At 38.0% G+C, this 14280-nt stretch overlaps 1 protein-coding gene across 2 annotated transcripts in view; it reads right to left on the reverse strand.

Annotated features, from left to right (window-relative positions):
• Positions 1-143: 143 nt before the first annotated feature.
• rab27a (RAB27A, member RAS oncogene family) overlaps positions 144-14280 on the reverse strand; it is a 29043-nt gene continuing 14906 nt past the window's right edge. For both annotated transcript variants that reach the window (XM_061881692.1, XM_061881684.1), the window contains exons 2-6: positions 7832-8000; positions 3272-3357; positions 3079-3182; positions 1842-1965; positions 144-1429 (exon numbers count right to left, since the gene is read on the reverse strand). In XM_061881692.1, the coding sequence (XP_061737676.1) occupies positions 1234-1429; positions 1842-1965; positions 3079-3182; positions 3272-3357; positions 7832-7984 (663 nt within the window). In that variant the 5' untranslated portion in view covers positions 7985-8000 and the 3' untranslated portion in view covers positions 144-1233. The remainder of the gene's footprint in view (positions 1430-1841; positions 1966-3078; positions 3183-3271; positions 3358-7831; positions 8001-14280) is intronic.

Raw genomic sequence — 14280 nt, forward strand, 5'->3', positions numbered from 1 at the left:
TAAATATTAAATGTGTGATAAGGGTAAATGCAGACATAATTAACCCAATTAACAATTTTTGTTACTGCATGTTTTGTGAATTATTCTGAAGAGAAAACATTCATTCATGCTCATATTAACCAAATGACATGGTGCATTACAAATAAATTCAAATGTTTATTTAAATAAAGTAACATTTTTTTAAGTGTATGGAACAAATTGGGATTCATTCAACAAATCAATTACACATTTCTTCTGTATTTGCTGAATTAGTTGACTGATATGTTTTGAGGAATGTGTTATACATACAGTATCAAAGTAACAGTTAATAGACTTTCAAAAGAAAACTCTTGGACAACAATTGTATTTCAGTGTTTTAACTACATGGTGAATGTAAATATAACTCCTGCAAATGTTAAACCAGAATACAGAAACAGATGAGAAGTATTTGAAGCATTAAATTGCTTCTCAATGACAATTTTCTCTTTCAATTCAATGTTATTAATTGATTATTCTCAATCAGAATGTAAAAAAAAAGTTAAACAGTTAAATGATATGTATTGTGTTGGCCCTGCGATGGGGTGGGAACTTGTCAAGGGTGTACCCCGCCTTCCGCCCGAATGTAGCCGAGATAGACTCCAGCACCCCCAGCAACCTCAAAAGGGACAAGCGGTAGGAAATGGATGGATGGATGGATTATCTTATTTTGTGATCAATATAGCACAGTTGTGCTTTATTACTTAAAAGGCACACAATTGCTGCTTATTGTTGTGGAATATTCTGCCAAATAATCAATTAGCACATACAGTTTAAGACTGATGTTATCTTAAACAATGTCAATGGATTAATTTAATTGAACACTAACTGTATTCATTGAAGCGTTAACAACTTGCCTCGTGTTTTCATCATTTAGTCCAGAATACTTTTTGGCTGGGAAAATGAATATTGCAGCATTGGAATGAAATGCAGTACATCTGCAAGAAATACTAATAACGTTTTAGTAACTAATACGATTACCCACATATTTATGGCAACATACTCTGTTGCATATTGGAACTGTGTTATGTACTGTATAATGTTCATGACTGGACCTTTTAGCATTAAGGTAAATAAATATCCCCACCCCAAGCAATAAAGTCACAAAAGTCCAACTATTATTACAAAGGCACATAGTGACAAACTACACAGCATGTTATTAATGGTGTATCATTTGCATGTGAAGCCTAAAACAGTCATTCACATTTGTCCACACTCTTAACATGCACATTTGCTACTGTTGGAGCTCTCTGCCAAGTCTGCAGTGTTGGTTCCATTCGTTCTGAAAGTGCCGTCGGGGATCCAGGACTTGTCCACGCATCGTTCCATCCTCTTCATGATGAGGTCGAGCAGGACGTCCACCGCCTCAGTGACGTTCTGGCCGTTTGCAGCACTGGTCTCAAAGTAAGGGATTCTGGTGAACATCAAAAGGAATGTTACCTGCATTGAACTTGTGAATGAACAGGACAAACGTGCAGTTGTCTTAGAACCAACCATTACTAAAATTACAAACAAAACCTTATTTGCGAATGATGTGTGCTGTGCCACAGTCTAGCAAAGATAACCAGGCTTGTGTTTAATCTCCTCAAGAAGCCTTTTAAAACACTTGATACAGTTCTCATCCATTACAATATTTACTTTTCAGAACAGGTGTGCCAGAGCAGGATACTTTGCACATGTGGACAAATGTTGACTTTTCCAGGAGGGCCTATAGAGTTTGGCGTACTTCTCTCACTGACTTTAGCAAACATGTTGGCCACTGCCTCCTTGACAAATGTTCGTGGGAGAGGTTTTTGTGTGCGAATGAGGGAATGAGTGAGACCTACCCGTACTTCTCTGCCAGGTCTCGGGCTTCATCCTCCCTCACGGCTCTCTGTTCAGACAGGTCACATTTGTTGCCACACAGAATCACGTCTGGATTTTCGCAGTAAGCATGAACCTGTAACTGGCCTGACAGAAACAATAGTATTTACTTCGCGTGACATAGTAGACTCACTTAGATTACAGTGTCACCTCACTTTAAGGGTGCTCTGGCGTAGCAAATGCAATGGTGAACCCCGTGAGATTTGAACTAAAACATTTAGTCTTCCTCACTAGCATTAGCTTATAGCTAGAGATGGACATAACTTTTGTTTTTCAAGCATGGGAAGGGAGAAAGTGAGTGTGAAGGACAGTGCTAGTAAGACGTGGACGATATCCAATGAATTAAAGAAAGAAATCATCAAAAGCATGACAGAGCATGTTGCTAGCTAACTTGATGAAGCAGTTGAAGAGTAGCATAAATAGTCGACACCATATTGAAGCGGTATGAATTTAATGCCAGCCAAGGATGTTAACATGATATCTAAACTGCAAACATTTATCGATAAAAATATAGAGAAGCAGCTCAAAGGAGATAACGCAGAATTCCACTCTCCAAGGTAAATGCTGTCCATTTATTATTAATTTACTTTATAAAACTACTGTAATTGTTTAGTTGTTAACATTCTATTGATTTTTTTTCTGATAAAATTATCAAAAAGTATTTTTTTTCTTTTCAAGAGGCATAGTACATGTTCCATCCATCCATTTTCTATCGCTTATTCCCTTTGGGGTCGCGGGGGGCGCTGGTGCCAATCTCAGCTACAATCAGGCGGAAGGCGGTGTACACCCTGGACAAGTCGCCACCTTATCACAGCATGTGTTACATGTTAAATTACATTTTGGAAGGCTCAGCACCAATTGATTTTAAATTAATTTAAATGGGAGACGTGGATTTGAGATACAAGTGTTTTGAGTTAGGAACCTCTGTAACAGAACCAATTATGTTTGTAAGTTGAGGTACTGCGGTACATGAAAATACGGTGAACAAAAAGACCTGGAAACTGTAAAAGAATATAAATAGAAAGGTGACACAGGATCATCAGCAACATTCAGTTTTGTAGTTGTTTCTCCATTTGTATTTATAAGTTTAATGAAATAGGAAACTGAGCACAATTTATTCTTAAGTAAGGGTGAATATATGTGGAAATACTTTTTTATTTTTAACAAGCATTTAAAAATATTATGTGTGTGTCAACCTACTCATCCAGTTTCGGACATTGAGGAAACTTTGTTCATTGGTGAGGTCAAACAGCAGGAGAAAACCCATAGCATCCCTAAAGAAGGCAGTGGTCAAACTCCGAAACCTGACAATAAAAAAAAAGATGTAGTAATCAAAAAACAACTAAATTTAATTTACCATTAAGAAAACTGAAAAAGTGTTAGGAGGACACACCTCTCCTGTCCTGCCGTGTCCCACAGCTGCATGTGGATCTTTTGTTTTCGACCTGATGAGCCATCAGGACCGGTGGAATTGTACGTCTGTTAAAAGACACGTTCACTGCTAACTTTTCACCATTAAGCCACAATCTCCCATCACGAGTGCAGTTTAATGAAGAACACTGAGCTACACACTAGCATAAAGCATACGATCATCTCCACTGTATCAAAGAGCCTGGCTGTTTTGTTTTGGTTAAGCATAGTTCCAAATTAACTATATCATATATTTTTTGGGGGCTTCAAACCAAATGAGAAAAATGAGTTCATCAGCTCAGTATGCCGAAAGTGATGGCAGCAAAAAAAGATGACTAAACAAACCACCCAACCCACCTTTTCCAACTGGCAAAAATCTGCACTTCAGTATGTTAATTATTTATTGAAGTGCAATTTTTGCTAACAGAGATTGATTGATTGTTTACGTATTTAGAATAATTAAAAGTCCTTGACCTTCCATTTACAATCGTAAAAAATACTAATTAGAAATAAATGTTTATTTATTTTAAGGGGTTACTCGCATTATTAATATTATATATTGTTTGTGCTTAATTTGGTCCCAAAACAATGCTGTCAGTATAATTTGTGGGACAATATATAGTTTATAGCTTAGTAGACCACTCACTGCCACAAATTATACATTACACAAATACATAAAATAACAGACAAAATACATATTTCATAATATATTATGAATATTATTACATAATACATAATATATTCTATTTTATACTAGCAGACACAGTAGGCAAGACAAAATGATCTTGCTACTCACTTGTGTTGCCATCTATTTCAACAAAAATGGCTGTGAGTAGCATCATCCTCAGTGTATAGTAATCTATACAATCATACAAGCTGTAATTTGTTATTACATTTGAATTGTAATTATTTTTTATTACATTATTAAATTGATTAAAAATATTCAAGAATTGATTTGAAAAAAAAAAAAGATTGCCCATCTCAATGCTCATCATACATCAGCAGCCAAAAACAGTGTTTTAACTTGTAACCTGTTTTGTAATTTGTTTGTATCAATTACGTAGTAAATAATAAACTGCGAGAAACAGTTTGAATAAAAAATCGTGTTGACCGGACAATACATTTTTAATCAAATTGTCGCCCCTAGAATCGGACTCCAATTGAACCCTGAGTTGTTGTAAGATTCACATCCCAAACACCGACTACTCTAAAACACATCCAAGTTTCGTTTCTATAGCATTGTTCCTTTTGTTGCTGAAATGTGATCAGTGTACTAAATGTTGGTCCTAAGAACCAAAAAACCTTGTTTTAAACAGCATGTGCAAAAATAAAATAAAGTGTACTATTATTTGGTGTGTTGCGTGCGATAGACTAAGGGCCTGATTTAATAGGATGCATATACTACCCGCAAGGCAGCGTGCGCAAAAAATAAAACAGTGTGTCTTCTTCTTTGTTTGGATAAAGAAGTTGATTAGAGGTGTAACCACTATACCAGTGGTTCGCAACCTTTTTTCAGTGATGTACCCCCTGTGAACATTTTTTTAATTCAAGTACCCCCTAATCAGAGCAAAGCATTTTTGGTTGAAAAAAAGAGATAAAAAAAGTAAAATACAGCACTATGTCATCAGTTTCTGATTTATTAAATTGTATAACAGTGCAAAATATTGCTCATTTGTAGTGGTCTTTCTTAAAGTATTTGGAAAAAAGATATAAAAATAACTAAAAACGTGTTGAAAAGTAAACAAGTGATTCAATTGTAAATAAAGATTTCTACACATAGAAGTAATCATCAACTTAAAGTGCCCTCTTTGGGGATTGTAGTAGAGATCCATCTGGATTTATGAACTTCATTCTAAACATTTCTTCACAAAAAAATAAATCTTTAACATCAATATTTATGGAACATGTCCACAAAACATCTATCTCTCAACACTGAATATTGCATTGTTGTATTTTTTTCATAGTTTATGAACTTACATTCATATTTTCTTGAAGTATTATTCAATAAATCTATTTATAAAGGATTTTTGAATTGTTGTTAATTTTAGAATATTTTCAAAAAATCTCACGTACCCCTTGGCATACCTTCAAGTACCCCCAGGGGTACGCGTACCCCCATTTGAGAACCACTGCACTATACAGCTGGGCAAGTCTATCGCACCAAGCTCTCGTCCACAGCTGCCAGACCACGATTAACATCAGGATGGCGGTATATGGGACAGGATGTTATGATGTGGTCTGCAGTCTGCTCCTCTGCACCACACACACATGTCCTAGATGAAGCCGTACCCCATTTTCACATAGTTGAGCGGAAGAGGCCGACTCCAGTACAAAGGCGATTAAGGTTGACCCAAGCAGGCTTGGGAAAGCATATTCCCGGTGGTGATGTACTGGCCTCAGGGATGTAATCCATCCATCCATCCATCCATTTCTACCGCTTATTCCCTTTGGGGTCGCGGGGGGCGCTGGTGCCTATCTTAGCTTCAATCGGGCGGAAGGCGTTAACACCCTGGACAAGTCGCCACTTCATCGCAGGGCCAACACAGATAGACAGACAACATTCAGACTCACATTCACACACTAGGGCCAATTTAGTGTTGCCAATCAACCTATCCCCACGTGCATGTCTTTGGAAGTGGGAGGAAGCTGGAGTATCCGGAGGGAACCCACGCATTCACGGGGAGGACATGCAAACTCCACACAGAAAGATCCCGAGCCTGGGATTGAACCCAGGACTACTCAGGACCTTCGTATTGTGAGGCAGACGCACTAACCCCTCTTCCACCGTGAAGCCCGGGATGTAATCATGGAGTGATAAAAATGATAAATACCGTGATAACGTAGAACAAGCAGAAATGCACAAATCCATGTTTGTTTACAGTGGAAGTCTACTGCTTCTTTAGCACCTGCAGTGAGCAAACTCGGTCATAAGATGGCATCATAGCACAGACAATAATAGACCTTTCCGTTTATGTTACGTTCTGCGCATGTCAAAATAAAGTATTCTGATTTGAAGTGTGACACATAAAATTGCACGTCACAATGAGATCATTTTTTTCATGGTCAATGTACACAGTAACATTCTAATCCGAATGATGATCAGATTAAATACATTTGTCCATGTACACGTGGCTATTTCATCATTTTTCTGCACATTAATGTTACTTTGCTCCTACTTGTGTGCAATGATTTGAACCAGCAGCACACATTAATAATCTATAACACTTTTTCTGAATCGCAACTTATACAACAGAAACATATGCACATTCACACTTAATTCTGTGCGTGAGGCTGTAGATCGCATCACCGGTGCATCTGAACTCAAACGCAAAAAAATGCACAATGAAAGATGTTGTTTGATGTGGGAGATATATTACAATAATATATTTCCTGAATACAAAAAATTAACAATATAAAAAAACGTAAGCAGACACCAAAGTGCATCAATTGAATCTGTTTTAATCAGCCCCTTAAATCCACCAGCAGCTATGAAATTATAAAATATGTTGCTGAATAGATGATTATGTCTAATATTTTTTATTACTGTCCGTCCAAAATGTTAACACACAAAAGTAGGACGGACAATTCTCGTCAGGCCATCTGCAGCCCTGTGTGGCGATGGTGATGGAGATAACAATCTGCCAATTCTTTTTGTGTCCGGGCCTGCTGAGGTTCCCACTGTTGTGTCAAATTAAAGAAAACTAAACTACAACTAAACTAAAAAGTGCTCGCTAGACGGTGAGGAGTGTTGATAAATCACATTGTGCGTGCTAAGTAATTATATTTGCAACTTCTCCTCCCAGTATTGTGGGTGTTTTGTTGATCAGCATATATTTTGCATATTAATAAAACAGAGACACAAAATGGATTGCACACCTTAACAGAGGCAATCCCCTTTGCACATGTTTACTAGATCAGCTTTGTGTGTGCTATCAGATTTGCACGTGTTTAAGTACACACAAACTTTTATTAAATCCGGCCCTGTGTTTCTTTGCACTTAGTTACGTTGAACTTTACAATTATTGGAGTTAACAATTATGTAATTTGGGTTGAACTTCAGTCAGTGTTATTAAAAATTACAGTGGTCCAAAAAACATATTTAAAAAGATGGTAAATTATGGACATGTCCTTGATTGATTGTGGAAGTTCAAGGATTGGAGGGGTTTAAGAAAGTAAATATTAGTTCTACTCAGGTGTTTGCTGATGGTAGGAGGTTGCCGCCTGCTGTTAAACATTATTAGTCAGTACTCCAATTGACTTATGTGTTGGAATGTACTGCATGTAGAACAAGAGTCCCATGGATAGCTGTGGATGGCCAGATTTCTAGATAGACACTGAACAGGAAGAGGGGGTTGATCATAACAACATTTGGTTTTATGGCATCCCTCATTGGTCCGAAAAAGGGAACAAACACCAGAACACGAAGTAATAAAAAAAGAGTAAATATTAATAAACTCTACCCCAGCAGTATTTTAAATGGACTTCCTGAGGAAAAGCACCCTTGCTTATTTGTTCATTACCAAGGAAAATAGCCTTAGCTTACCACTCGTCTTTCTCTGAAGTCAATTCCGACAGTGGTGATGAACTTAGAGTTAAATTTGCCATCAGTGTACTGGTAGAGAAAACTGGTCTTTCCCACACCAGAGTCGCCCAGGGCTAAGAACTTGATGAGGTAATCATATTCTCCATCAGACATAGTGAGAGCTTGATTCCTAAAACACACACAAAATAGAACACTTTACAAAAAAGTTAAAAATAAAAATACAGAATATTGTTTCATTTGCCCAAAATTACTTACAAAAAATAAAATAACAACAATAATAAGAAAACATGTTACAGCTGTAGTAACAGTTAAACTAGCAGAACGGCTCATGTTCCAAAGAACACCACATCATGTGGAGACAAACATGGGCATAAGCGCTGCTAATAGAACGACGTGCCCACTAACATATTAGTGAAACCTCCTAAAGTAAAGCTGAACGTCTACACTTGGCTCCCATCTTCATTGCCTTAGTCTCCATTTCACATTGTGACCGTCACAAAATGAGGGCATTTCCTTTCTACTGATAAATGCTAAAATAGGACACCTGTCTTGGTGCCTTTTTTGATCAGTCCTAAAAATACACACTAACCATATTCTTGCATACCCTAAATTCTGCAAAAATATGTTTTTGCGCAATTAAATTAAACATTTACATACTAAGAACATTGCACATGTTCATAGAGGCTTCATGTAAGACATACTCTTCACTATGTTTATGATGGAAAGTACTCTATATAGTACTCATGGCTCCACAAGGACACACGATAATTAGATTTACTCAACGGTCCATTTTTTCACTTCACATGGTCAGCTAATTCCAGCCAAAAGAATGCGCGGATGCATCATATGACCAGTGTGCAGGAAGAGCATTCAAACAAGCCTCACATTCTTTCAGTGTTACCCCCATTGATCCTTTCATCTGGAGCCAAAAGCAGCTTAAAGCCCTTTCGCGAAACCAAGATTCATGATGAACTCACTCACAATGATACTAACAGCTCATACCCGCATCTGAGGGTCCATACGCTAGTATATAACCACCAATGCTGTTTTCAAGAACAGCTGAGAAATTAGGCGCGTTTACACTGCACAAACTTTAAGATTTTTCTATTTAATGTGCTTTTATTCAGGGAAATGAGCCACTTTAATCTTCTTGAATGCCAAGAACCAATTACTTGGTCCCAATCTAACGACTTACTTATTTATAATTCAACTGAGCCACTGCAAGCGATGATGTAACTTTTGCAAAATTATGTTGCATATTTTACAATAATGTAATCAACATTGTAATCTCATATTGGCTCAATAAATTAACTACTTTTCACTGAGGGGACTTCAAATGACTTATGTTCAGAAAACTGGTCACAGTCTTATTTGGAACATTCCATAAATACTCAATGTAGAGCCGCAATTCAATTAACACTTTTATGGTGTGTTTGGTCTACCAAATTGAATAACCAACAGAGTCAACAAACATAAACATCAACAGCTGTGACTGTAGGACATCTTCTAATATAGATTTTAGTAACTCTACAAGTAAATAAATGCAGGGGACACATTTAAAGTATTATTAGTAGTCAACATACAGCAGCTTTATTTACCTCCGGATGCGGTTGAAAATGTTGGCTCAGTGGTCAGTACGAAAATCCCGCGAGTTATACTGAGCTAAACTAAGATCCAAATACCACGTGCTAAACAGGGTAAGAAAACTATAAAATTGCGAGTACTACCAGTGGGCGGGCCCGGATTTCCACTGGATTCTTAACTGCAGCAGAACGCGTTTCGGTTTTTTCTAAGTCAATGTGTTCAGTTTCGACCACTGCGTTACACATTCCTGTGCTAAATATATGTAAAGCTTTTGTATTATCCGGTCGCCGCAATACGTCTGTACAAGTTAGCTAAAAATCTGCTAGTGTTGGACAGGCAGTTATGCACAAAAAACAAAATAAGTTATCTGGTTTATTTTTAAAATAAAATACTTTGTTTTCAAGGCTGATCGTATTTTTACACTTTTGGGCAGCGACGGACATAAACTCAACTTGTCAAAGTTTTTCAGAACATGCTGATTCTGGAGGTAGGGCTGGGCGATATTGCCTTTTTTTAATACCGCGATATACGATATATTTTTCAGTATTTTGCCTTAGCCTTGAATGAACACTGGATACATATAATGACAGCAGTATGGTGATTCTATGTGTCGACATTAAAACATTCTTGTTCATACTGCACTAATAAATGCTCCTTTTAAACTTTCATGCAGAGAAGGAAATCACAACTAAGTCAATTTACTAAAACTGTATTTATTAAAGTTATTAGCAGGTGACTTTTCAAATGATGCTACATATTAGCAGTAATGCTAATTTTAGTAGCAACGCTTGTGCCCCACACATGACAAATTAAAGTTGTCTATTCGACATATTCCCGCTTGAAGCCGAACCACCGCCTTAGATGGATCACGTGCTGTTTTTCTTGGGAATTAATTCTTCCTTCATTTGTTACGAGATTCGCACCTTCTTTCTCTTGCAACAACCCGCTAGCATCCCAGCTAACGTTACCCACGCCGCCGCCCCTCTGCTGGGCGAGGGCGTATACGTATGTGAGGTATGTAAGAATGTGCGCCTGCTTGACTGTGAGAAAGAGACACAGGAATAAGCGAGGAGAGCCTGTAGTGTAATGCCCGCAGCTAAAAACAACTGCGTGAGAACGTCTACTCGAATATTACGATATAGTCATTTTCTATATTGCACAGAGACAAACCCGCGATATATCGCGTGTATCGATATATCGCCCAGCCCTATCCGGAGATCCAAAATTTAAAAGTAATTTATAGGTATATCCAGGGAAGTTATACAGGGGTATGGGGGTTTGTGTCAAATGCTAGCTGATACTGGGGCCGGTAAAGCAGATGAGTGGTTGGTGTTGGCGGTTCGCCTTACTACAACTCCCCTTATCACTTGATTATGCGCGGTTTCGCGAGATCTCTTAAAAGTGTACGCCAGGGGTCTCAAACATAATTTACCTGGGGGCCACTGGATGCAGAAACTGGGTGAGGCTGGGTCGCCTGAAAAGATTTCTTAAAAAATCAAACATGCACTTTTTAATGAATTCACCTTGTATGAATGGCTTTCCCGCCCTAGCAACATACTTGCCAACCCTCACGTTGGCAAGTATATATTCAATATATTCAATAATATATTTATGAAGGATTTATGAATTGCTGCTATTTTTTATAATAATTTTTTAAATAACCTCACTTGGCCCTTAGCATACCTACAAGCATCCCCTAGAAGAGGACTACTACTCTACTACATGTCATCGTGCACGCTTCTACATCACATAACCAATGTGCCGGCTCTGTAACATGTTGTATGAGATTTGTGCAGAACTACGTCAGGGGCTGCAAGACGTACTTGTTCAACAGCCATACGGGTCACACTGAGGGTCACACTGAATGTCATAAACTGTAAAAAGAAATGCAACTATGCAATATTCAGTGTTGACCACTAGATGTTTTGTGGACGTGTTCCATAAATATTGATGTTAAAGATTTATTTTTTTGTGATGAAATGTTTAGAATTAAGTTCATGAATCCAGATGGATCTCTATTACAATGCCTAAAGAGGGCGCTTTAAGTTGATGATTACTTCTATGTGTAGAAGTAATTTATAATTGAATCACTTGATTATTTTTCAACAAGTTTTTAGTTATTTTTATATTTTATTTTCCAAATAGTTCAAGAAAAAACACTACAAATGAGCAATATTTTTGCACTGTTATGCAATTTAATAAATCAAAAACTGATGACATAGTGACTGATGACATAGTGCTGTATTTTACTTCTTTATCTCTTTTTTTCAACCAAAAATGCCTTGCTCTTATTAGGGGGTACTTGAATTAACAAAATGTTCACAGAGGGTACTTCACTTAAAAAAGGTTGAAAACCAATGATGTAGACAACACAATCTATTTTTAGCAAACAGAAGGTCCGTTGTGGAAGGCGCCGGTGTTGTGATGGTGTGCCTGGAATGATCAAGAAATCAGGGCCACCCCGCTCTAAACACAGCACGCATTGACCAAAGGGCCTCGCAATTGGAGGGGTAACCCATTCTGCAGTCGGAGGTGACATAGCAAAGTCTGTAGGAGACAGAATTAGGTTTTTTGGTGCAGTGTGTGTGAGGGGGTGTTTGTCAGGTTAGGGAAGGTGCTCGTCACTTGGACATGGGAATGGCTGTGACATAACATAATTTACGAAGTATTTGGGCAGTGTCCATTCACCTCTCATGGAGGAAATAAGTAATAGGAGAAAGTAAGAAATGGACTTGCCATACTTTTGTTGAACACCTCAATTTTGATCATAACATTTATCACATCTTCTTACTTTACCAACAACCTTTTTAAAATGACCTCAACTGCACTCTGGATCTCAATGTATTTTATCAGGAATACCACGTCATTCAAACTTATAACTAATCAATGCCCACCTCTCAACGACCATTAGGAATGCTGTCGCAACAAGGTCTATAAATATCCATCCATCCATTTTCTACCGCTCGTCCCTTTTGGGGTCGTGGGGGGTGCTGGAGCCTATCACATCTACATTGTTTTAATAATGTTACAATTTTCATTTTGCACAAAAAAAATCAATTGATCCATCCATTTTTTACCGCTTGTCCCTCTCGGGGTTGCAGGGAGTGCTAGAACCTATCCAAGCTGCACTCTGGCAGAAGGTGGTGTACACCCTGGACAAGTCGCCACCTCATCACAGGGCCAACACAGATAGACAGACAACATTCACACTCACATTCACACACTAGGACCTATTTAGTGTTGCCAATCAACCTATCCCCAGGTGCATGTCTTTGGAGGTGGGCACAATAAAAGTATTATCATAATTATTATATTATAAATACTATATTTATATATGAATGGAGAAACTGGAGGAGATGCAGATGAAGAGACAGGGCTGCGGAGCAAGCACTGAGCGCCGGGACGGAGAGGCTTCGCAGTGTTTTGGCTGGGTGAGCAGGTGTCGGACACCTCAGTCTCCTCGGACGTATCCTCGCTCATCCATGCGGACTGGACACTGGCCGAGAGTTGGTTGGCGGCCGAGAGTGGAGTCGGCTCTCTTGGTTGCTTTGTTGGGTCTGCTCCTGTCTCTGGTCATGCTCCCTCCACCCCAGCGGACGATGGCGTGGAACACCGCAGAGGCCACCACAGTGTATATTTTTCTTTTACTTTTTATTCATAGCTGTATGTAGAAGTGGCTGGTTGTACCCGCTGCTTTAATGTCTTTAATGTCCTTTCTGTTCTTTGATGTTTCCGTCTTACACACATGTGAGAGGGATGTGTACTATGGCTATGAGTTGTTGTTTTTTTCCCTTGCCCTCAGTCTGGACCCCGGCTTAGATCGATTTTTAAATTGTATTTTTTTTTTTTAATCTTCTATTTTTTTCTCCCATTCCCCCCTCCCTTGTTTACCTGTATCTCATCTTTTTTGTAAGGGGCGCTGGAAGCCGGCAGACCCGTCAGCGATCCTGTTCTGTCTCCCTGTAATGTTTGTCTGATCTTGAATGGGATTGTGCTGAAAATTTGAATTTTCCTGAAGGAACTCTCCTGAAGGAATAAATAAAGTACTATCTAATATAATATAATATAATATAATATAAGTTAATATAATATAATATAATATAATATGGTATAAATAGTAGTACATAATTAGTTTCAGGATAAAACCTGCATCAAATTAAATTCAAGTTTGATTAAAGAAGAATAAAATACATTTCACATATTTACATAAAAATACATTTATGCTTAGGGACCAATTTAGCCCAGGGCGGCCTGCCAGAAATGCACGCAGGAATGCATGAAAATGCATGTTGTAAGATAGTTTTTCATATATACTGACTGATAATCAGTGATGGGTAAGCTACTTGGAAAACATAATAAGCTCAGCTAAAAGTTACTCTAGACTAAATGTAGCTAAGGTACATGGGAAGCTCGTCCCAGAGAATTGTAGCAAGTTACACTACAGGCTACACGGCAAAAGTAGCTTGCGACATCAAAGCTACAAAAACATATATGACCCCCAGTATGACATGCATTAAGCTACAGACTCACATTTAACGGCATTTATATCTACGGGCCCACATGTACAATATCAATGTTGATGTAACTGAGAGTGTACAAATGGACCCAATATATTTATTTTAGTTTGCCTTTTCTTTGGCCAACTTCTATAATGTTATACATTTTTTCTGCCTTCAGTAAGAAAACAGCATTTATCTATAGCTTGACAAAAAAAAAAAGAATTGTGTGTTGTTTGGGAACATTTGATAATGGTTATGTGCAGTAAAACTTTTCATGACCTCAACTTTGTGTGGACATTTTAGATGAAGGGAGGAGTTATGATTTTGGTTTGCAGAGTAAACAACTAAAAATAAGGTTTTGGGCAT

This window comes from Nerophis ophidion, linkage group LG02, assembly GCF_033978795.1.
Source record: "Nerophis ophidion isolate RoL-2023_Sa linkage group LG02, RoL_Noph_v1.0, whole genome shotgun sequence".
Classification (NCBI taxonomy): domain Eukaryota; kingdom Metazoa; phylum Chordata; class Actinopteri; order Syngnathiformes; family Syngnathidae; genus Nerophis; species Nerophis ophidion.